Here is a 26,125-nt window from a genome sequence, read left to right on the forward strand (position 1 = left end):
AGGGTAAGCGCGCAATGCAGCCGCCTTTTATCACAAGGAAGGATACCCTGAGTCAAAGCAAGACATGCACGAACCGTCCCTGTGGGATGGGCACAGGAGGACAGGCAGCATGCCCCTGTAGCAGTGGGAGCAAGCATGCCAAAGGCTTGTGGGGTTGAACCACAAAGCCCATCATCTGGTACATCTCCCAGGCACCAGGAGGGCAGAAAGGCAGGCAGAGATGTACGACTATGCCATAGATTTGTAAACCGCCTAGAGAGCTTCGTGCAATAAATAAATAAATAAATAAATAGATCTATGGGGAAGTAAGTCCCAGCAGATACCCCACAACAACAGCACCCAGGCAGAGGTGGGAAGGCAGGCATGCAGCAGACATTTCTGGGGGCACAAGTAAGTGAGCCAAGGATTGCTTCAAACCGTCCTTGTGAGGCGGGAACAGCACAGAGAGATGCCTTTTCTTTTGCATCCCATAACTAATAGGGGGCTAAGAGGATAAGAGTAAAGCTTTGTGATCCTTGCTTCAGAGTTGATTGACTGCACTGTGATCACAGCCATTATTAAACAACAACAATAACATTAATAATTGCAGTACTATTATTATTATTATTATTAATAATAATAATAATAATCACAACAACAATAAGAAGTTGAACCACAATGAAAGCCTGACTTCACTGAAGAGGGAAAGACAGGAGAGCTTTGGCTATGGGGTGGTATATAAATTTAATAAATAAATAAATAAACACAGGAGGGGTGGAATTAAAAGCAGCAGTGTTGCTGAATCACAACAACAACAAGAATTTTAAAAAAGGCTATGTCTGTCTTTTACCAGTAAGAGGAAAGTGGACGTGCCCAGAGGAGGGGGAACTATTGTGCCAATTTGACTGGTCCTGTCTAGGTACCAATCTTTGAGAAGCTGCATCACACTTCAACTTGTGTTGCTCCTTGGCTTCTCCACTGGCTATCCTTTGGAGGGTTCTGATGACCCTCCAAGGGCAGGAGTGTGCACTGGGCAAGTCCACATGCCCTATGGACATCATCCACTTGCACCACATCTATTCAGTTGTTCACCAAGGTTAGGGTGGGTAGCAGTGCTGTGTTTCCTATCTGTTATTTATTTACTTAGTAGTATATGAATTAAAGTTGTGTTTGTGCGTTTGGTGGGGCTACTGTTTTTTTAAAAAACTGGAAAAAGTCCATTCAGACAAAGAAAGAAAAGTTACCCAGTATCCCAAGTTACTAAGTATCCCGTTTTGCTTATTCCCCCCTCTAACATTGGGATTGGAGGATGCTTCATCAGGTGATCACAATTGGGAGTTGAATCTGCCTTTCATCACTTCAAAAAAGCCTTACCCCTCCCGCTTTTAGCCATTCTAAAGAAATTAATAGCAAGCAAACCACACAATGAAAAAGTCTGAAAATCGCCACAAATGACCCCCAACCACAACTCTTTAAACACAGTGAGTTTCAGGGATGTGGGTTTCAAAACAAAAAAGTTATACACTAATCTTTTCCGCAACGCAATCCTATGAGGAAAAATATCCAAAATGGCGGACAGAGCGCTTCGCGAAAAGCGCATCGATTCGCTTGTGGTTGCTTCTCTTTGCTATGCTTTGCTAGCCCCCCAACTCGCTTCTCCTCTGCCTATAACGGAGGCGAAGCCCCCCGCTTCACTATCGCTTCTAAGAACCGAAGAGAAGCGGAGCACAGCCCTAATAGTAATGACAACATCCCTGGGGCACTTACATTAAAGTGAGTTCTTTTGAAAGCAATGGGCCATAATTCTATATGAAAACCAAGGTTTCAAAGAATAATGTTGCTAGTTCAGTGTGCCCATGGGAACATTCACTTTTGTTTGTTGAGGTTTGTAGAATACCATTATATTAATTTACCACTTGTCTGTTAGTTATTCTGCATATGTGGTGATTATGGGTTGGATTCAGAAGACACATTCTGTAAACAGTCCTTCTGTTTGAGAAAGGTTTCAATCCAGAGGAGGCTTCGGCAAATAGAAGAGGAGGTGAATTTTTCATGACTCCCCTTCTCCCTGCAGCCCCATACCATGCCACACCACCTCCTCTATTGATCCAGAGGGATATACAACTATTGGGAGCAGATTGTACAAGGGGCTGCAGAAGTATGGTGGTGAAAATCGTTACCACCATTCCATTTTCAGAAGACAAGAGTGCCCCAGCCTTCTCACAGATCTTTGGATCCAACTCATTTTCAGTTAAAATAAGTGGTGTGTGTGTGTGTGTGTGTGTGTGTGTGTTTGTGTGTGTACAGATAGCGATATAGGGCCATTTTATTTCCTAATAGTAGCCTACTAATCAATGAAAAAAGTTTCTAATCTTTTAATTTCTTACTAATTCTATATTTATAAGTGTATCATTTCAGCATATGTTTAATTGTTACATCTGTTTCACACAACAAGAGCCAGATATGGATTTGAACGGTTATGATATTCCTAATAATAATCCTAATTTCTTTGTTCCTTTATGTTGTCAGTTCAGGCCGTGGTACTTGCCTTGATAATGAGCCTCCCAAACGTGACTTCCTTTATCCTGCAGTGGCCCCTGGTCAGGTGTATGATGCTGATGAACAGTGTCGCTTCCAGTATGGAGCAACATCACGCCAGTGTAAATATGGGGTAAGAAGGCTTACTCCTTATGTTAAGTGTCCTGCTTAGCTATTTCTATATATTTATTCATGACATAAATGTTAGTGAGATGCAATAATCAGTGACATAGTTTTCAATAATGAATGAGAGGTATTTATGCTGCATCTTTTGCTTGAGTAATTTGTATATATTCTGATCCCAAATGTTTGACTAAGAATGAACTGAGCAATTTCCCTCAAAATCAGGCAGACGATCTTAAAGCTTTAGCCAATTCATTGGACCCATTCCTGATTACTTGATTAGTTATAAAACTGCTGCTAATGTCTGGTAAAACAAATTCATAAGATATTAAACTTTCCGGTGGAAATTTCATGATACATCTTTCGTTATATGTTAAACTTAATGTTTCAGTTATGTAAGATGGGTGTTAAATATTCAAAGACTATTAAATTGTATTTATTTCTTCTTGCTATTAAGAAAAAGTAATAAAAATAACAGCAATGGTGTTAGTGACACTGCTGCTACATATAATGATAATAATACTGAATCACACAGAGGAAAAATGTAAAGGGTGGTGTTACAAATATATTCCTTCATCCTCTTCCTATTTAATAAGAGTATTATTATTTAATAATAATTAAAATATCCCCTTCAAAATTGTTTAAAATAATATGCCATATACTGTAGTTCAGAGAACTGATAGAGTAATTTGTAGGCTAAAATATCAGTTATGCTGATTCTACAGTATCTATCAGTCATCAGCTGTGTTTAAATATGAAAATGGTATTAAAAGTACATTTTGAAGATTTTTGTTGCCAAGTTACATATTATTTTATATACTTTTTAAATCAAAGACTTTTTAAAAATTATAATGTTTAGGCAAGTCTAAAAAACTATTTGTATAATAATATATCTAATCACTTGCACTAATCACTTCTGTTAGAGCTATAGTACAAAGGGAATTCATTTTTAATATCCCTTGGGTGATAAGTACAATATTATTCTTGGGATGACTCTTGGCAGCTCATATAGTGATGGATTTAAAAGTTGTGTGAGTTTGGCTGGCTAACTGGTTAGGTCTCTGATACTTGATTTCTCAGCAGAGGCTTTTATTGTTTTCATTTAAACTCCCCCTTCTCCCCTTCTTCTGCTTCCCTCCTCTTTATATTCAGTCTAAATACTTTGGTACTCTTCTTTCTTCTTTTCTCTGACACTAGTCATCACATTTTTAGATTGTGTTCAGTATCAGAAGGTTTGAAGACATAATTTTTATTATGAGAAGTATCAACACAAGATATATTATGTTTTAATTTTTACTGGAGTGTTAGTACTGGGCATGCTGCCATTGAGCAAGCACATCATACCTTTTATTTTCAAGATGTATATTCAATGTAGTGTTGACAACATTGTGTAGTTGTATTCAGTGGGTGGACTTCAAAGAACTATAGGAAAAGGTTTTGACTGTGCATAGGAGGTTCTGGGCCATTCTGCCTACCTGCAGACTCTTATGATCTTGTGGAGGTTTTAGGGTTACGTATTGACCTGGTTCACACAATACAACATCCCATGGTGGGATGTCACTCTTATTTATTTCAGAGTGGCTTGTTGTGTTGTCTGAACCCAGCACAACAGCTTGTGCAAGGGTTGTAAACCACGCACAAGCCATCCTGAGAACTCATGGCTTGTTGGATTGTTCAGGGTGGCTTGTTTTCATTTGGATTATTTGGGGTGCCTTGTTGTGACCTGTGAAACTGGCAGCCTGGGGTCTGCGTGTCTTGTTTGACAGGGCTACAGGGATGCCAGGCAAGAGTGGCAAAAACCTGACCTATCCTCGCAGTGTCCTCTGCCCCTCCTCCAGCTTGGCGCTGTATTTGTAGCAGATATAATAACTATTATTATTATTATTATTGATGATGATGATGATGATGATAAATTTAACTCATGCCTAACACTCACTGCATTTTTCAAATTACCCAGAAGAGAACATAAGCTTTCTAATAACTTTACACCAGGGATTTGATGTTCAAGGAATCTAGTGTAACAGGATGAATTTGGATCAACATATTAAATGAAAGCCTGCTATCCTATAGCTTCTGCCATTATAACATTACAGCCAGCTTCAGAGAATCACTTAGGAATCATCCTTATTTTATTTAATTTTGCTTAAAAATTCTGAGGTAGCTTAAAATGCTGTTTAAAACACTATGCAAGCCGTATATTCAACGTTGTGTTGACAACTGTGTAGTTGTATTCAATGGATGGACTTCAGCTAATAAAGCAACTATTTAAAACAAGTAATGTGATAAAAACAAAAATAAAAGACAGCAAATAGCAACAGCCACAGAAGGAATTTAAAACAGCAATAAAAACCAACACAGATTTTTTTATTTATTTACAATATTTAAAGATCATTCAGAGCACCAAGGCCACTAAAAATCATTATTATTTTATTTACTTATTTTATTGCATTTATATACCACCTCACAGCTGAAGCTCTCTGGGTGGTTTACAAAAGCTAAAAACAGTAAACATTAAAAGTATACAAAATTTAAACACCATCAGATACATAAAAACAACAGTATAAAAACAGCAGGAAAACAGGGCTTTGTATCTGACTCCTAAAAAGTATTAGATTTGATATAAGGTGAATCGTTAAGGGGAGGGAATTCCACAGATGACATGCCATATCTGGCATGCTACATCTGTACACCACCCTGAGATCTTAATGATATAGGGCGAGATACAAATATTTTAAATAAATAAATGCCACTCAAATTGGGATAGGTGAATCTGTCAAGCTTGAATTCACCCAGTTCCTTATATTTGCACTGCCACGTTCATTCTCTCCTGTTTCCTGATTAGATTGCAGGGTTTTTTTTGCCATATGAAATTCATATGTGCATTTTTCTATGTATACACTTTTTGTGCATGTATTTTCAAATTTATTTATTTATTGCATTTCTATACCGCCCAATAGCCGAAGCTCTCTGAGCGGTTTACAAATTTAAGACAATTCAAAACAAAACAATAGTATAAAACCATAATATAAAATACAATATAAAAGCACAACCAAGATAAAAACAGCAGCAATGCAAAAATGCAAATTTAAAATGCAAATTTAAAACAGCAAAGTTAAAATTAATTTATTATTATTATTATTATTATTATTATTATTTATTTATATAGACTGTTAAAATATTGGGAGAATAAAAAAGTCTTCACCTGGCGTCTAAAATAATATAATGTAGGTGCCAAGCGAACCTCCTTAGGGAGCTCATTCCACAGCCGGGGTGCCACAGCAGAAAAGGCCCTCCTCCTGGTAGCCACCTGCCTTACTTCCTTTGGCAGGGGCCTTTTTTTTTTTTTTTTTTGCATTTTTGCAAACAATGTTCCTATTGAAAAGGGTTTTTGTGCATATTTCCCCAAATATATGCATTTTTGTATGCACCATTTCAAAGGGGTGCATTTCTGTGCACATTTTTTGTGTGAACAGCATAAACTTAAAAAGTACAGATTTCAACATCTAAATGAATTAGATATATAACTGCATTCCATTTCATGTTTGGGAAGTGCAAATTTGGTAAGTTTGCATTGAAATATGAACTGAACAAATTTCTTACGTGTCTCTACTACCAAGCAACCCCTATCCCTGAGCCATTAACTTCACGTCCTAAGGTGGGACACTCAGTGTAGGGCACCCAGTGTACGACACCGATGAAAAACTTAAAAACCTGTCAGGTTCATATCGGAGCAGGACAGTTGTCTTATTTCTATACTGTAGTACATTTCTGTACTACTGGAACATGCAAGAGTACTTAAGTGGTTCTTAAGTAGTCCCTTATATTTGCTACTTCTCCCTTCCATAAATGAGCCTAATGGTGGCATTAATACTTAATACTAAACCTGACTTTAAAATGCATAGTTTGTGGCAGTGACACCTCAATCGCATGCAATCATTGGTTGGCTTTGGAGTTGAAAAACATATGGGGTAATGGGAGTGTTCTTCCTGGGGAAATATGGAGTTGTTTGTGTGTGTAGTGAGGACTTCGTATGAGAAAGACAAAAGCATATGTGAGCATATGAATGGATCTGTTTGGCACATGTACTTGTGTGGAATTGAATACTGCATATTACAAGGAGGAAGGACTGCTAAGTTGAAGTGATATAGCCCATTCCCATTGGCGTGCGCACAGGGGGTGCAGAGGGTTCCATTGAACCCCCTAATGTGCCGCCGCCGCCATGTTTGCCCCGTCCTTGCTGAACCCCCTCTGAGGCCGCTGCGGGCCGAGCCAGGAGCCGTCACTCCGGAGACGGGTCAGAGGGAAATGTGCAGCGCCGCCCGTCAGAAGCCGCTCCAGCGGCTGCGCCCGCCCCACTCCGGTTCCTGCTCCTCCTCCGGCTCCGCGCCTCGTTGTGGCCACAGCTGCGGTTCCTGCTGCTGGGCCTGGCGGGGGCGGGGCCTGGCTAGGTGTATGGCGGGGCCAGTAAGTGCCGTTTGGGCTTCCCTGAGGAGCGGAGACCTTTGTGGGTGCGTTTCTCCGCTGCTTTCCCCAGTTACCTCCTTCCGCCTTTCTCTTTCCCCACGAAGGGCCAGAGCAGGGAGAGTGGCCGGCGTGCGGGCGGGTGGGCGAGGGGATGCCGCGCTTCCCGCAATTCACTCGTCAGGCGCGTTCCTTCAGGGGCAAAGACAGATGTTCGGGGAGAAGGGCTGCTCTCCCATTTCCAATTCACAGAGACCACTGGAAGAGACCTGCTGCCAGCTCTCCTCACAGAGGAGAGCTGGCAGCAGCAATGAGGAGGAAGAGAAGAGCACCACATGCGAAGGAGGTGAGGGGGAGAAGGCCGGCCAGCAGTGGGGCTTACAGTCAGGGGCCTACACTGTTCCTAGCTCTACAATATTTATTTTTCAAGCCATTCTTTTGGTAAATATGGTATGTGTGTCTCTTGTGTCACTTTAAAACAGAGCTGCAGCACAATCCTATGTATGTCTACTCAGAAGTAAGCCCCACTGAGATCAATCAAACTTACTCTGAGGTAAATGTGCACCGGATGCAGCCTGAAAATGAAGAGAGGATGAAGAAAGGACAGGAGAAAAAGAATTGTAGAAATAGAATAGCAAGGTAACTGTGGGATATTTAACCATATTTAAAGACAATAAGTACATCCCACACTGGGATATTTAACCATATTTAAAGACAATAAGTACAGCAAAATTAGTGCCCCTCTACTTCAGTCCCAATCAAATAATTACAACAGTGAACCAGCCAGGTCTTCCATAGGAAAACTCTGTACCAGGTGATAGTTATTTTTAAATTTTAATTAAAAATATATTATCCTTTCCTATAACAAAATGGTACTTACTCCTAAGTAAGTGTGTCCCACTGAAGAAGGAAATCCTATTTGATTCCTGTATTCCTGTTAGTGTGACATGATAAGTTAAAGGCACAATTTTATGCATGTTTAGACAGAAAAAAGTCCTTCAACTCCTAGAATCCCCTAGCCAGCATGGCTGGCTGGGGTATGCTGAGAATTGTAGGACTTCTTATACAGTATGTGGGTATGTGGTGTGGTTTGGCTTGAATTGCTTGTGTCTGGATTTCCTTTCTGGACTGGACTTGCTGGTTACATGACCCACAAGGCCAGGTTGTGGTATAGTCCTCTTCTTCTTTTGTGTTTAAAAGCTGTAAAGTATCCTGTGAGATCTGGAAGACTCACAACTTTATTATGGCATAATAAGCTGTTGTCCACTGGCCTCAAGTGCCAAAATGACTTTACTGGCTTGGCACTGTGAGTTTGGGGGTGGGGTGGGGGGTCATGTCATTTGCTATTCTGCTTTGGGCAGCAAAATGTCTTGGACCAGCCCTGGCAAGAGCTGGCTCTTATTTAGATACTGAACAACATGCATTGGGTTTCCTAGGTGTACAGGGCCCAGGTGTCTCAGGCAGGATCTACACTACTGTTTTCATAGAATCATAGAATAATAGAGTTGGAAGAGGTCTATAAGGCCATCAAGTCCTGCTCAATGCAGGAATCCACCTTAAAGCATCTCTGACAGGTGGTTGTCCAGCTGCTTCTTGAATGCCTCTAGTGTGGGAGAGCCCACAACCTTCCTAGGTAACTGGTTCTACTGTCATACTGCTCTAACAGTCAGGAGGTTTTTCCTGATGTCCAGCTGGAATCTGACTTCCTGTAACTTGAGCCCATTATTCCATGTCCTGCACTCTGGGATGATCGAGAAGAGATCCTGGCCCTCCTGTGTGTGTCAATCTTTCAAGTATTTGAAGAGTGCTATCATGTCTCCCCTCAGGCTTCTCCTCAAGGCTAAACATTACCTCTGTTTCCTTTCCCCTCCGGGACACTCATACCTCTCCTGTCTGCACCCTCTCTCCCTCTTCTACCCCACACATAGGGGCATTTCTCTCTCTTCTTTCCCCAGGGCTCCCCCTACGCCAATCCTCTTCTTTTGCCCTTATTTTATTTAGAGTATTTTTATTTAGAGTATTTTTATCCCGTACCTCAGCCTAAAAGTCTCCCGGAGCGGCTTACAATTGATCAGTAAAGAAGACTGATGTGCCCTTGTGACGGTTTCCCATCCTCTCTTTTCTCCTTCATCTCCTGTCTTCTGCCAATAGCCCCTTCGCGGCCTTCCAGAGATGCCCCTAGTTCCAGATCTCCTACACTCCCCCAAGTTTTCCAAATCTTGCCAGCCAGCCCTCTCTTACGCTAGGCTCGCAGCCACCCCTCGTCCTCACTATATTCACCCCAGAAGTCTCTCTCCTGGACCTCATTCCAAATTCTTTGCTCAGCAGCACACAGGGCAATCTTTTAAAATCATTATTAGGGCATTTGATGTATGGTGTATTCTCTGTATGGTGCTGGAACTTAAGATGACACTCATTGTTGTTAATGTGATAGAATCTGTTTTAAATGTGAATCTGTTTTAGTAAGTTTGGATTAGGTCATTATCTGATTAAATTTAAAGATGGTGAAAATTGACTGTATCTTTATATATGCCTGGTTATCACTACAGCAAAAAAATAGTATTCAGAGTCTCCATTTTAAATGGTGTATTTTTAAAGTACAGATTACTTGTTAATTAAAAAAAATACAGTTTACTTCAGTTTTCGTTTATTTTGTTTGTTTGATGAATGGAAAAAAGTCCTTTATTACTATATATTTAATCAATGTTTACCTTAAAAAAAACAACCCCTGGCTGAACCCCCTAATGAAATGTGCTGCGCACGCCTATGCCCATTCCCCTCACTAGCTGGAGCTGAGGTGGACCATTGCCCTCATGATCAGATCTATCTCGCTACTAATGACATGTATAGTGGGGCAACCTGTGGCCTGCAAAATGCCACTGGTGTTTCTGGCATGTTCTACCTGAGTCTTTCCTGCCCTCTACCTTACAGGGAGAAAAGAGCTCTTTCAAACTACAGATCTGGTGTGTGTGAGAGAGAGAGAGAGAGAGAGAGAGAGAGAGACCATGTGCATGTACATGGGAAATGAGAGAGAGAAATTGTGTGGGGTGGTGATGACCTTAAGAAAGAAGTCAGATGGCTCTGGCTCCACCCTCCAATGTCTTTGTCACCAGCAGGCAGTCTCCCAGCAAACCCTCTGAGTTTTGTGGCCCTTAAGAGAAAAAGATTAGCCATTCCCAATGTAGACAAAGGAAGAATGAGGGACATAAAAGAGATTTCAAGCTCACCTCTTTTGACTGAATGGAGCTATTAAGGTTTAATTAACTCTACTGGGATTCTTTCCTGCCAGATCAAGGTACATAGTTACTTTTTTTGTAAGTAGTATATTCATTTATATCTTACAAGTTTTCCTAATCCTTTCTTTCTAATTCTATCTATCTCCTTGGCTCTATATTTTTTTTCATGTTTATCTACTGTTATTCATATATGTCCTAAATTTAAAAACGTATCATCTTATGAGTGAGATGATTAACATCTCACATTAACATATCCATAAATCTTGCTGAACTTTGAAGCTAGATTATTCCAGTATGTTCTATTATGTTCTTCTCCATTCAACAAATTTGAACTTGGAGATACAACTGCAACAATGCTGCAATTACATAACATCACTCTAGTTGTACCTAAGTGTAAACCTCTGTGTGATCACCAGGCACACATGAATCATTAACCCACAACAGCAGTGTTTTGTTGGTAGTTACAATGCTGATGCTACTATAGGAGTAATAGTCAGTATCACAGGCAGTAAGCCTATGTACACCAGCAGTTGCTGTTGCTCTCGTATCCTGCTTGTGGATTCCTGGTCAACAGGGGTTAGCCAATGTGTGAACAGAATGCTGGATCAGATAGACCGTTGGTCTCAGCCAGCATGGCTCCTCTTATGTTCTTAATAGTTGTATCTGAAGTCTACTGTGGTACTTTTGCAATATGTGTAGTTGGATTTATTCTTTCTATACTCTTTAGTTACTAACACTATTACTATACCGATACAGTATTTATACATGGAAGAATGCAAGAAAATATTTATATAGCTGTCACATAATGCAAGTTCTCTGGGCAGTTTCCTGTATGTGCCTTTTTCGCACATTCTACATCCCCTTTATCACCTGCGAAGAGACTGATTATAATTTGCCTCTGGACTAATTCAGAAATGAACTTATTCTTCTCTTTCAATTTATTTGTGAATTTAATGTAGAAATTTTGTAGTTAAGAAATAATGTATTTATTTTTTCATTTGCTTCAAATCCGCAGACATATTAGGTAGACTGAGACTTGAAGCATTTTTATAGAGCTGAATGCTTTATGCAGATGGTAGACTTGCTATGGTGCATTTTATTATCTGTAAAGCTCCTTTCTGCTAGTGCCGAGTTGGAAATAGATCCTAGATCTTTGCATTCTGTATTACTATTACAGTACCTTTTATAGACTTTCGGTGTGCCATACTTTGTTCTTGGCTTCCAATATATGTTTGTATGTGCATATATTAAAGGGACACAGCAGTCCCCCTTTAGTTAACTTGAGTAGCAAATAAAGGTTCTGCCATTATAAGCCTCAAATTATATTGCTTATAAAAATACACATGTTGCACTAATATCTTGAAACTTGGCAACTGTAATCTATGCGATGAGGTCTATGATTGTGTCAAATTCCAAACGAATCGCAATAAAGATTGTCACATGTACAGCAAGTTGAAAAGTATCCTTTTTACTCCCATTTTTAAACAGGGATGTCATATATTTCTTTCACATTTTGGTGAAAAACTCTAACGTATTTTATTCAAGCTTAGTGAGGAAGCCAATTCATCATGAGTTTGATGGGATTCTGGGCCAAGGTTCAAAAGTTATTAAAGTTTTCCTGGCCCATTAAAGCCTAGGGCAACAACCACTGATGAAGTTATGTAGTACATGCTCAGTCTCATTCTAAAACTAGAATACTATTAGTACTCCAAAGTTTGAAGGGGAGTTCTATGTTACAAAGGGAACCCAGGGATTCTGTGCGCAATGCCTATTCCTTTAGTTATGGAATGTGACCTCTCAGGGTCAAACTTATGGCCCTTTCTACACCTAAGGATTATCCCAGGAAAATGAAGGGATCGTTCTTGCCTGCTCCCGGGATCCCCTGTGTGTCATTTGGATGCACAGGTATGATCCTGGGATGATCCCGGGGAAAAAGGCAGGTGTAGAAACGGCCTATGTATTATACATGCATTGGGACTCTAGCATGGTGAGTTGAAGAGGCTTTACTCTTTGCCTTCCATGATGGTCTTGATGCACTGCCTTTTTGAATCCACGTTGTCTCGGTGGTGGTGCCTGGAGCCAAAAGTAGCACTGCTTGAAAAATTGTGGAAATTACTATTTGGTACAAAATCAATACCTTAGCAAGTTAACCAGATAGTTGAACACTAATAGAAAGAAACCAATGAGGTAGGTCTGGGCCGTGAAGAAGATATGTAGAGAGGACTGGTTACCAAGAAGCAGATGATCAGGCCATCATTCTGTGTCTCAAAACTGCTTTTGGGTGAATGCTGTGAGGGTATTTATTTATTAAAATGAAACAGTTAAAAATATAAAATACTATACAAATATTTAAACGAGTACAATACAACACAATGCAAAACATCACAAGGAAATCGATTAAAACAGCCTATTTATTCAGCAGCAATTCTCTCCTCCACTGTCTTCTCTAGCCCGTGGTTTTTATTCATTCTCCCTTTGGTCTTTCCATTCCCTTTCTTTTCTCAAATCTTTCACTATCCCTCAGAATTGATTTACACACACACAAAAATCCTCCTCAGAATCATATTGCAGCTCATCAAGGCTAAAGAGCATTGTGCTGCAGCGGGTACACTTCCATCTGCTGGAAATACCACAGGGCTATTGTATCAATATTGTGCCACAGCTAATACTTGTAAGGATCCTGAACAGCAACGAATTTCATGATCTTAAACACCAATTAATTGCATGGAAGACTGTGTAAACATGCATCTTGATTTTTTAAATCTGGGACCCATTCGGGGAGGAGAATGGGGTGAGATGGATGGAACTCTACCTACTGGGTTTTTGTGTGGCTATTCACTGGTAAGACCACATCACAATGGCTTAAGAAAAGGATTGTTTGTGAGATAGAAAAGTACAGGTTGCTTTTCTGTAACACTGGTTCTCGGAGTGGTCGACTAGCCTGCTGTCGTTTCTGAGGATAGTAAAGTACCTGGAGAGAGAAAAAAGACTGCCTTAGGTATTCATTGGTGAAATGGATTCTGTGATGGGCGAAAGGAGTCAAACTTGATGATGTAGTTATTGTGAATGATCGAAAAGATGTACCGGGTCTGGAGGTCTTGATATGGTGAAGGTTACATTACAATGGAGGTGGTGCTGAAAATGGTGCCAACTGGGAGATGTCCTGTTTCTTCGGTACTGAGAGTAATTATCTCAGTCTCAGTCCAAGTAATCTGTGTTGGAAAAGCAAGAGAGTGTGGTACCGAGCACAAGGCCAAGGAACAGAATAGGTTTTGTAGTGATAGGTCTTGTTATCAACGTTGCAGCTTAGAATAGTCTGCAGGCTTTGCAGCAAAGGTGGTGTGGAATTTGGAGATGAGGAATGAGCTCTTGGATGCATGAGACAATTGTTGTTCAGAGGATCTAGTGCTCAGTGACCATGAAGTTTACCAACATGAAGAACCTTGGCGGCAGGCCTTCTCTGTGGCGGCACCCACCCTCTGGAGGACCCTCTTTTGTGCGGTTTGGGAGGCGGAAAACAATATCTTTTAAACGCCTCCTGAAGACATACCTTTTTACACAGGGTTCCCCTGGTCTTTAATGTAGCTGGTTTTATATTGCCTTTTAAACATTTTAATTTTTTATATTTATATTTGTTGTATTTTATGGTTTTCAATTGTGCAGTACCCAGAGAGTTTCGGCTGATGGGCAGTATAAAAATGTAATAAATAAATAAATAAATAAATAAAAAAGCCTAATCCATGGCTTGGACTGAGAGTAATGGGATGGCTGAATATGTAGACTCATATGACATGCTGTAGTCTTTATTTTCTGGACTCTGACCAGTGTATTGTCCATCTTTGTATTAAACTATCCCTCACCTTCAAAGGGAAGGTTCTCAATCTGCGACCTTGCCTCCTGAGTATGTCCTGCAATTTGTAGCCATGCTTGTTTATGTATGGCTATGGCTCCACCTATTGCCTTTGACTGCAATCAGTGGTTTGTCGAGACATGTTTATCTGTTGTTTAATATACCTCATAGAAGACATTGGCCAACTCTTGCTTGTCTTCTGGGAGGTAGTTGAAGAAGGACACCACTTTTTCCCATAGAAACGCTGATAGTTATGTAGGCTTATTAATTTAAGATCCAGAGGGAGGGAGCTGCTGTAAAGTAGTAGTAGTAGTAGTAATAGTAATAGTAATTTTATTGTTTAGCTATAAGCCATAACAAAACAAAAGGAATATTTAGTGTTGAACAACAAATTTAGTTCTCAATTTTCTGACTGCTAGCACTAATAAAGAAACATGCAAGATAACATATTTCTCATTATCAAACAGAAAACATACAAATTCACTAAATTTCTGAATTCCTGAGCCTAAACACAGACAAATATTTTTCACATGGGTCCTTATAAAAAAGACATTGGGTAACATAATGGACAATATTCTCAGTTACATTTTTACAAAACACAGAAATAACACTGTTCTGCTATTAATTTTTTTATAATGGCTTCTAAAAAAGCAGAGGGTATTAACATTAAATCTTAATTCTGTAAAGGTATTTCTATATGAAGCTAAGGTTATAAAATCCAAATTACTGGCTTTCTGATTATCTTGATACATGGGTACAACCTAGAAGAGGCACTGGTGGGAACAAATGTCACCCTGACACCTTTCTTGGTGTGCCCATCAAGGTGTCCAACCTCTACCACATTTTTTAAAAAAACATTAATACATTTTCTTACTAACAGCTTGGATTGCTGTGAAATAGGTTTCTGTTGGTGTGGAAAACTGTAGGTTCAAAGGAGTGGTTTAGTGTGCTGGCGGATCAGAGCTCATCTCTACCTTGTACTCAGACTTTTGATTGGGTTATATGTTCTTTGCCATGCCTCTTATGGTAACCATTTTGTGGTGGTGCCAAGGACAGTTTCTCAAATTACCATATGGGCTCATAGCACAAAAGAACCTGCTTACCTTTGATGTAGAAGAATGAATGATTGATATAGAAGTCCAGAAGTCTTTTCCAAACACATGATGCCTTAACTAAGATTGAGGCCTTAGCTAGACCTACTTGTTATGGCATGATGGAGGGGTGAAGATCTCACAATGTTTTTATCGCGAGATCCCCCCTCTGTTTACATGCAGCACATGATGACCTCAGAGGGAGAGGTGTCACGCCCGCCATTTTTTAATCTTTAAAGAGACTGGAGTGCTTGAGCGCTCATGCGCAGAAGATAATTATTTTAAAAAAAAGAAATTAATTTCCCTGCTCTCCCCACACCACCCCCGATGGGCATAGAGCTCCCGAGGAGCTCTGCACCCCATGTGCGGTTCCTGGCTCCTCGCGAGGAACCATGAATCGCCGGGACAAACCACAGCGCCTGGCCACATGGGCTGAGCCCGAGACCACGGAAAAAATGGGCCTAAAGGGTAGGGTGAGATCCCAGGGCAAGGGAGGGGCCATCCCTCCTTGATTCCGGGATCCACTGTGCGTCATGTGGATGGACAGGGACGATCCTGGGGATCACCCCGGAATTTTGCCCCGTCTAGCTATGGCCTTAGACATCAATAGGTTCTTAGTAAATTGACAATTGAGACCTCTAGCAAGTGATCGTAATGCCATTACTCTCCTTTGAAAATTTAATGGAGAGCCATAGACTTTAGAAAACAAGCGTGAAGATGGAAAAATTAACAATCTGTTATGAACATTTAGAAGCATGAACAGCAGGGGTGCAGGCAAGTAAAGCCAATACACTGTTGGAAAGAAGAATTTTCTTCCCATGGTAACCATCTTACAGTCAGTGGAGGAATTGTGCCATGGGTCCTTCACAACTTGTAATAGCACTGGGAGCATGGATATAGTAACTTGGGTGGGTAAAGAAGTCTGGGTCTTTAATTGGTGGAGATAGCTGAATGAAGTGTAACCCAAGAGACTGCACCATCCTGAGCGCTTGCTCTGTGTGCACCCCATTCTCCACTGGAGATGCAGTGTCTGATCCCCAACATTAGCAGCAGGACAGGATGTAGAGGGCACGTCTGATGAGATTGGATAAGAGTTGGATTGATATTCCTCCAGATCCAGTGTAGGGACAGTTAGGGTGGCAGTGGATTTCACAAGTGCCATTGTGGTGACCTCCCCTGAGGAAGCGGACATGGGAGGTGTGGTTTGGGCTATGTTGTCTACTGCTGTCAAGATGAGGGTACTCGATACTACAGGCTGCATGATGATAGGGAAACTCTCTCCATGTAGTCATCCATCCTCTCTGTTCCAAGTAGCTACTGAAATAGCATGAATCTGGTGATCCATTGCATATGCTTGGTGAACGAAGAGAATGAAGCAACGAAGAGAACAGCCATGAGGAGAGCCTATTGGAGAACAGGTATGGATGTGACTCTGAGTAGAAGATCTCTCCCTTAATTTCCTCTTCCAACATGGATCCAGTCACCTTGACCTCATTGGAAGAATGGTGTTCCTGCAGGTGCTGCATCTTCTCCAGGACAGGAATAGGGGAAAACAACATTAGTGGAAGAGACAGCAAAGTTTTGTGCTGTTTGAGCCAGGAATGGAATTTAGGCATCTGGGTTAATTGTACTGAAGGTGGTGCTGAAGGCATTGTTACCAAGATATATGGTGTTGTTGCCAAAGGTGTTGGTGCTAAGACAGTACAGGTACCGACAGTCAATGACTGGGTCTTTGACTGATCCTTAGTAATTCTTTTTTTATTGTTTGATTCATTTGAATGGTGGGGGCAGAGGACTTATGCTTTAGTTTTTTGGCCTCCCTATATCCATGGAACATCAGGGAATAGGAACTAGTGAGGGTTCTGTCACACTGCATGGAATGAGCCTTGAACCCAAAAGCAAGCCTCGAAGTGGACTGTGAGAGCCAGGCTGGCTCCATGTCTGGTCAGAACAGTACCAAAGGCACAGGAGTCTGCAGTGATGATGGGATAAGTTTTTCCTCATGTCCAGCCGGAATCTGGCTTCCTGTAACTTGAGCCCATTATTCTGTGTCCTACGCTCTGGGATGATCAAGAAGAGATCCTGGCCCTCCTCTGTGTGACAACCTTTCAAGTATTTGAAGAGTGCTATCATGTCTCCCCTCAATCTTCTCTTCTTCCGGTTAAACATGCCCAGTTCTTTCAGTCTCTCCCCATAGGGCTTTGTTTCCAGACCCCTGATCATCCTTGTTTCCCTCCTCTGAACCACCTCTAGCTTGTCAGCATCCTTCTTGAAGTGTGGTACCCAGAACTAGAGGCTTTCGTAAATCACTGACTTTAGAGAGATAAGCAGGCGGGAAACGTCAATAAACAGTCCGAGGTTCCTCTTTTTTGTCCTTTTTGAAGATAGGGACAACGTTAGCCCTCCTCCAGTTGTCTGGCACTTTACTTGTCTTCCATGATTTGACAAGTGGTTCTGAGAGTTCTTCTGCTAGCTCCTTTATAACTCTAGGATGCAGTTCATCGGGCCCTGGATATTTGAACTCGCTCAAAGAAATTAGGTGTTCCTTGACCATTTGTTTATCAATCTCAAACTTGACCATTTGTTTCAATCTCAATCTTTCCCCTTCAGCTTGTACCTCACTTTTGCCATATACCCACCTTTTGGAGAAGACTGAGCCAAAGTAGGAATTGAGCGCTTCAGCCTTTTCTTTGTCACCTGTTATCAATTTGCCATCCTCATGAAGCAGTTGAACTACCATTTCTTTTCTCTGTCTTTTACTATTCACGTATCTGAAGAAAGCCTTTTTATTGCTTTTAGCATCCCTCGCTAGTCTCAGCTCTTTCTCAGCTCTACCTTCCTGATGCCAGTTCGGCACTTCTGTGCTACCTGTCTATAGTCTTTTTTTGTAGCTTGGCCTTCCTTCCACTTCCTATATGTATCTTTTTTGTTGTTTTGTGAACCGTCCAGAGAGCTCCAGCTATTGGGCGGTATAGAAATGTAATAAATAATAATAATAATAATAATAATAATAATAATAATAATTGTTTTCAGGTCACCTCTAAGCTTTTCATGGAGCCACATTGTTTTCTTCTGTTGTCTTCTATCTTTTTTCTTGTTGAAATTGTTTGTAATGGTGCCTTTAAAATTTCCTTTAAAAAAAAAAACCCAACCCATCTTGTATTCCTTTTCTCATTAGGCTCACTTGCCATGGGACCTTACTTATCATAGTTCTGAATTTATTAAAATCAGCTTTCTTAAAATTCAGAGTATGCGTCTGGCTATACCCAGCTTTTGCTTCCTTTAAAATCAAGAACTCAAGTATGACATGGTCACTTTCCCCCAGAGTTCCTGTAACTGTCACTTAATTGACTATGTCACCCCTGTTAGTCAGTATGAAGTCAAGGATAGCTGATCCTCTAGTTCCTTCCTCCACTTTCTGTAGGAGAAATTTATCAGTCACACGTATCAGGAATTTCATGGAAGGGCCACTTTTGGCAGAATTTGGCCATAGCTAGACCTAAGGTTTATCCCAGGATCATCCTGGGTTCGTCCCTGCCTGAGCGCTGGATGCCCTGTGTGGCACTTAGATGAACAGGTTTGACCCCAGGACAATCCTGGGATAAACCTTTGGTCTAGCTATGGCCTTAGTCTCCCAACAGATATTGGGGTAATTGAAGTCCCCCATCACTACTACATCACACTTCCTAGAAACACTGGCAATTTGCTTTTCAAAAGTTTCATCCTTGTCTTCTCCTTGATTGGGTGGTCGATAGCAGACTCCAACTATCATGCTCCTTTTATTCCTTGCCCCACTTATTTTAATCCAGATTCTCTTGATAGGGCTCCCAGGCTCATCCTCCTGTATTCAGTTCTTTTTTCTTGTTCTTCAATAAACAGCTTGTGATTTAGGCATAGAAAAAGAAAGTAGTTTCTGCCTTCTTTAAAAGTGAGGAACTTAAAATGATGGGAGGTGGGAAGTGCAACTGCTATAAGTGTAACCTTGTGCAGGTTATTACTCACAGGGCTAGACAAGTTCCTGGAGCCACCTCCCCAATATTTTCTTGCTCAATGTCAGTTGTATTTCAGTTAATGGAACATACTGTCTAGTAAGTCAGAATAGAATTACAACCTTCATTTGCAATCTGCACCCTTATTACAAACTGCAGATAGGGGGTTCTAATAAACTTTTGTTTATTAAAATTCTGCACAAAAAAGTGTTCCGGCAAAATCAAAAGCAGGATCTGGTTTGTGATAGTCAGTTGTTCCTAATAAAAGTATTACCTTACTATTATGCATTTGATTTGTTCTAATTAGCAAACATGGTTATCTGCATTTTGTGGTTTGTTTGAGGTGTACACCTAAAAAAAGTTAAGCGAAATGAAATCATGAGTACCATTTGTTAAGTATTTACAATCCAATGTTTGGATTTGTTAAGTATTTACAATCCAATAGGTCAACCTGCAAGAAAGTAGATTTCCACACTTTGGAGAGATGGTGGGATTGGCAACGTTGTAATGATACATTTCTTTTTCAAAAACCAGGGAAATTCAGTCATCAAAACGCCTGCTGGTTTAAGGTCAGAGTTAAGAATATCTCATGTTTGCTCAAAATCCACAAAGCCAGGAAATTGGAAGCTAAGACCAGTGCTTGTTGTCACGTGGTCATTTGTGCCTGTTGGTATTTATTTTTTGGATTCTCTCTTTTCTTCCTCCACCTTGCCCGGATTCTTTCTTTTCTTGCTCCCATTTTCCCAGATTCTTCTTGCTCCCCTTCTTCCTCGGGGTTCTCTCTTTTCTTGCCCTCTTCCTGATTTTCTTGCCCTCTTCCTGATTTCCTTCCCTGCTACTGCTGACCCTTCTCCTCCCTCCTCCCTCTTCTACCTACTGCTGTTTCTGCCTCATCCAGATTTGCTCCATTTCTGCCTCCTCCTGAGGATATCCTTCCCCAGCCACCACCACTGAAGAAGGAAGAAGTCAGCATATTAGGAGATGTCTCCCAATCTGCCAACTTTCTTCTTCCTAACTACTGAGCTGAGTGTGGAGGTAGAGAGAAACAGTGGAAAAAGTAGGGTTAGTGCACACAGGAGACAGGTGAGGAAGGAGTCTGATGGGCACAGTCATTGGTCTTGGGGGTGCCAATGTGCCCATGAGTGCTGGGTTGTCAACCCTGCATTAACAGACGTGCTTCATGATCAGTAATGAAATAGTGTAATATCACAAATTGTGCTTCCTTAAATCTATCGTCTATGCTCCCACACATTTTCTTGGTCTTTAGGTCTAAATCCAGATGGGGCAAATGAAGTACCTGGGACCAGCAAAGATACCTGTCCTTGCCTGGTCCTGTATTGCCTTTTGAATTATCTAATCTTTACTGTTCTGCTAGAGGAATCCTCCTGTGAGTTGACCCGAGCCTGTTCATTGCTTACATTGGTAGTGGGCAAGGACCCCTCTTCTAGTACCTTTCACCATCCTTAAGGTGGCTTAACACAGAGAAAGGTTTTGTGTGGTACTATAGTAAGACAGAATGACAGAGTTAAAATTTCTTATTCTGGATTTGGAATTGCAACATAATGAATGAGAAAAACATTCATTCATTACACATTGAGATTTCCACCAGCAGGCATGTTGGAAAACATCTGCTATTGCTTTGGAAGCTGAGATGCTTGTTGGGGAACTGTGCAGTATGGTGGTGCATTTCAAAAGAAGTGTTAAGTGGAAGGGTTATGCTCTTCCAACACACCACTTTTTTTCTTCACATTGCATGTTTCAAGCACAACTGAAAAGATATGTGAATTGAATGGTCTAACTTGATATTCTATGTAAGTTTTTGTGAGTACCATTAAGAGGGGAAGATACACTGGCCTACAAATTCACTGAAATATAAATAATTAAGCAAGCTATTCATATTCAGAATCAATATGTTCTCCACATTAAAACTGCCAAGGAGACCATTTCTTGGTGCTTCTTAACAGTCTATGAAATGGGTAGATTATTTTCAAAACTTGCTTCAACATTTTTCTATTACTGACACCATCATCAATCAAGTGGTACTAACAAACATAGTTATAATCACCACACCCCAAGTTATTAGCACCAGTACCACTCTCACCCCTACTGCATCAGAGGAAACCCCCACCCCCCTATATTTAATCTTGTCCAGCTACTGGTGTAAGCAACAAATAGGCATAGATCAACTCAGAGGAGGATTCCTCTAGCAATACAGTGAGACTCAGATGCTTCATAAGGCAATACAGGACCAGGACAATATGGGACATCTTTGCTGGTCCAAGGCAGTCCATCTTCCCCAAAGACCAAGGGAAAGTATTGGTGCATTGTGGGTAAGTTGTAAGTTAGCACAATTTGTACTGTTGCATAACATCACTACTGATCACAGGGTACATCTGTTAAGGTTAGCTTCCAATTTCCTGTCTTTGTGAAGTTTGAGCCAATATGAGATATCTTTAACTTTGGTCTTAAATATGCAGGTTTTTTAAAATTGTTGAATATGCATACTGAAATCAGGGAACAGAATGCACCCCCAAATCTGCTCTGGAGGGTACCCAGAGCAGATTTGGTGGGGAGAAGGAGGGTGAATCACCAAAAATTTCATAACTCTCTGTTCCATAGGCAGGCATTAGCAGAGAAACCATAATTGGATACAACCCAGTGTATTTTATAACTTAAGTCTATGGGGCTATTTCTATTTTAGGAATTTAGGTTTCTGCTTAGGTTGCCTCTCTCTAAAAGCACTTCAATCCTTCTTGACAAAGTTGCTCTGATAATTCTCTAAATAGCCAGAATATTATGGGCCACTGTTTTTATTTCTGAAGTGTGTTTCTATTTCAATGATTGGATTATTTGAGAGTCAACTGTTGAGTTCTCCTTTCTGATGCATAGTAGTCTTTCTATTTGTCTTTTGTTTCCTATCTCTGGACTTTCAGACTGCTGCTAAGGTACATTTAACCCACACTCCTGTTTCTGTCTTAGCCATCTTTAAAACCACTAAGCAGAGTCTGCAGATGTAATACATAGAGGCATGAAAGTCTGGAGCAGAGGCTTGGTAATCTTGACAACAGTTTTGACTCCAGGAAGATTCAAGTGGAAGGAATAGTTGCTTACAATGCAGGAAAAGTTTCAGACGCTAGTTGGTGGCTGGGGCAAAGGTTATATAAGTCTGGTGGTTCCGAAAGGAAAAATGTTGTTTTACACTTGATAGGTGGGAGGTTCATAGATTTGGTAAGGTTCAGATAAGCACCCAATATTTAGGAAAATAAGATGAGAATTTAATCTATTATATAGATGGAGTTTAAAGTAATATATCATAATTCCTTCAGCATGTATGAATTGATAACATGCTGCACCGCTTCATAATGAGCATTTCTGAAAATGGAGCATTAAGATTTGTAATTTTTGGTGCTTATCTGAATCTAACCAAACATGTTGAACCTTCTGCGGTTCACACATCTCTAATACTCACCCTCATATATTTATATAAAAATCATGATTAACAGTATGAACAAAATGATGGTGGAGATCTACTAGCTGGACATTTTTGCAGCTCTGAATTGGAAATCAGAATCCAAGTAACTGTTAATGCTCTGTTTGAACAAATGCTCATCAAGAGGTGCAGCATATTATATATTAGTACATGCTGAAGGAATTATTATGTTTTAAGATATTTCAAAATTATATAAATTATAAATGATAAAATCCTAACTTTATTATAATGTGTTTATAAATGTATTTCCCATCTTATTTTTTCAATATTGTGAATATGTAAAAATCTAATTTTGTAAAACCTTTTGATTTCCATTAGAATCTAGATTTTGGAAACATCACAGCATGTTGATCTTCATGCAGTTAAGTTTACTCTGAGCTGCGTTGTTCTTTGAATACAGGATCATTTAGATGTATAACTTCAAGATGCCTATTTATAAATTCTGCATGACATACAGAAAAGGCTCCATCATATATAACATATAGGCAAAAGGAAGATAATTTGATTTGCTGTTTTTTTTCTCTAGATGGGTTCAGCTTTCTTTAATTTACTGCAAATACAAGCATCCGAATTCCAAACTGAAGTCATGGAGCCCTAAGATACACCGTTACAGGTTGTCATCTATCTTGTCTTGATCTTGTGAAAGGCTACAGCTTCAGTTTATGTTTTTACTACAATTACCCATATTTCTCAGAGAACAGTTAGCTCTTAGATACACAAATGCAGGTGCTGACTTTGAACTGATAGATTAGGTTTCGAATTTTGCTTCTCTTATCTGACTGGTGCAGCATTTTCATTAGATTATTCAGAAAACAGGATTAAGATCTATTTGAAGTTCAGGAATGAATGTAAAATTTACTCTCATTGGATGCCACAGATAAAATCACCTGGATTGTGGTTATTGGGTCACCTAATAATAATTTGAAAACATAAGCATTCTTGCTGATATTGGGTGGCTTCAGACCTGACCTTTCTAGCCCAGTGTTCTCAGATGATTTTTACACTGGATTATTGGAAACAGCTTTTCTGTGTTGTTACTGATATACGGGAATTAAGGGAGCATTTCAAATCCATAGTCATAGACCAAAAAGGCCGGACTACAATGATAATTTTAAACTATTCTCTAAACCTGTCCGTTGATGTAAAAGCACATAAATTTTATTTACGTATATCTTTGTAAAAGGAAAACACCCAAATGATAATTGATTTCACATATTTATTTATTTATTTAGAATATTTATATATCACTCCCCAAAGAATAACATATAGGGTTATTCTTTTTATACAATTTTTTGATTTATATTTTGCTGTCAAGAAATACTACCCCTTTTCCACACTGAATGTTTGGATGGTGCTGTCATCTTTGAATTCAGCTCTCGGATTCTTCGAGTAGGGGAATCAGTGCTTATATACCAGTAAGCTACCTGATCAAGGGAGGAAGATCCCTGATTCAGCAATATTCATATGCAGCTTACTGCTTTGAACAAGGATTAGGACCGTAGTGTATTCTAGAACAGAATTCCTTTTTAGTTTAAACTGAAGAGTTATGCTGTAAATGATAAGAAAGGACATAGCTCAGTTGCTCAGCACAAACTTTGTATACAGAAGATACCCCACAGTATCTCCACAATTAAAAGTATGTCAGGTTGCAGTGCTTGGGAAGGCCTCTCAGTGAGGCCTTGGGAGAGCCTGAAATTCTAACCAGGTTTGCAGCAATGATGTCCAACTAACCTTGGTCATTTGGGAATACAGTCTGTGGAGTCCAGCCTTGTGTGTTTAATTATTTATTACAGTTATATGATGTCTAACAGATTCATCCAGACAGTAATTATGAATCTGCTTCCTAGATACAATTAATTGATAAAATAGTTTATTTTATTACTTTTCCATCTGTGGTTCATAGATGAATGAATATTTGTTTGGCTATCTTTAGTATTAAGGTAGTAAAAATGTACGTGTGAGTATATGTGAAATCTCAAGGGAGTGGCATTAATTGTATAATGCTACTCATCCTATACCCCTTTACCTGGGAGGAAGCCCCATTGCATTCAATGGGACTTATATCTAGTAGACATTTATAACATTGCACCGTAAGAAGTTAAAACAGTATTTTATGCCCATTAAAATATAATCTAAATGCAACTGTAACAGCTGAAATCTTTATTGAATTCAATATTTAAACAATGTATATGATTAAATTTTACGTGCTGATAGTGAAAACCACTTTCATCTCTTGACATTTCAAGGAAATCTTTGGAGACAGATATGGCAAAATATTATGATATTCCATATGTAGATACTTTTAAAGTGATCTTATCAACAAAAAACAGTAATGTGAGCTTTGTATAAATAGAAACGTTAAAATAAATAGGTTACAATAAAAATGAACAGAAATCTCCAAAATCTCAAAGAAAGCAAAAAGTAATTTTAGGCTGTTTAATTTGAAATTCTAACTAAAAATATTCAGGAATTCTATTTAAAATATGCATGTTTTTAAATCTTTATTGAAGTAATATTAAAAGTGATAATAAAAATCTTAGACTTTTACAGTACACGCCTATATATTTACTCAGAACTAAGTCTCATTGAGTTCCATGAGGCTTGCTCCCAAGTAAGTGGATATAGAATTGAACCCTTAGGTGACTTTTTGGCTTTCTTTTTTGCTTTTCCTCCTTGCCTTACAATATTTTATGCAAGATATCCTCTTGAAATATTTCTCTCTCTTTTTTTAGATGATACTGTATTACTCAGCAGAGATAACAGTCTTACAAATAATATTAAACTATCCTAAAAAGTTATTAAATAGAAACAGAAGATAGCTGAATTTTAAAAAGCGACTGAATTGAATAAAAATGAAATTGCATAAGAATATTTATAACTGCATATCATACATTGCTCTGTACTAGATGACTAACTTAGTGGTTCTCAAATCTCTCCCCCCCGCCCCCGCTTTAAAATTACTGGGAATTTCAGCAACCACAAACATTTTTATTTGTTTGTTCTACAAATCAAACCATATACATAACACTCCCAACCCCCTACCCCCGAACCTTCATTATTGTCAAAAACAGGGCGCAAGGTCAGGCCATCTCTTTAAGTAGTAATTTTTTAGGGAAAAATCAACAGACTGTACCAGTGCTGAATTATGAAAATCATAGATCTTAGGCTAGGGCATTTTAGATGGTTGTCATCTGGCCCCTGTCAAAACAGCCTTGAGCTCTATCATCAGAAAATAGTGAAATCAGGGCCAAGTACAGCTATTCTCAACTGTTTTTTCCACCTTTCCCCAGATCATCTGAATGGAGCTTGCGGACCCCCAGTGGTCCTCAGACAAAAATCTTGAGAATCTCTATACTAGTTATTTGGCA

General features: G+C 39.7%; 1 protein-coding gene across 3 annotated transcripts in view; it reads left to right on the top strand.

Annotated features, from left to right (window-relative positions):
• Window positions 1–26,125, top strand: part of ADAMTS6 (ADAM metallopeptidase with thrombospondin type 1 motif 6) — a 194,104-nt gene that overhangs the window by 88,501 nt on the left and 79,478 nt on the right. For all 3 annotated transcript variants that reach the window (XM_063128018.1, XM_063128020.1, XM_063128019.1), the window contains exon 11: window positions 2,509–2,650. In XM_063128018.1, coding sequence (XP_062984088.1) covers window positions 2,509–2,650 — 142 coding nt within the window. The remainder of the gene's footprint in view (window positions 1–2,508; window positions 2,651–26,125) is intronic.

The sequence above is a fragment of the Elgaria multicarinata genome, chromosome 6, assembly GCF_023053635.1.
Source record: "Elgaria multicarinata webbii isolate HBS135686 ecotype San Diego chromosome 6, rElgMul1.1.pri, whole genome shotgun sequence".
In the NCBI taxonomy this organism is placed as follows: Eukaryota; Metazoa; Chordata; class Lepidosauria; order Squamata; family Anguidae; genus Elgaria; species Elgaria multicarinata.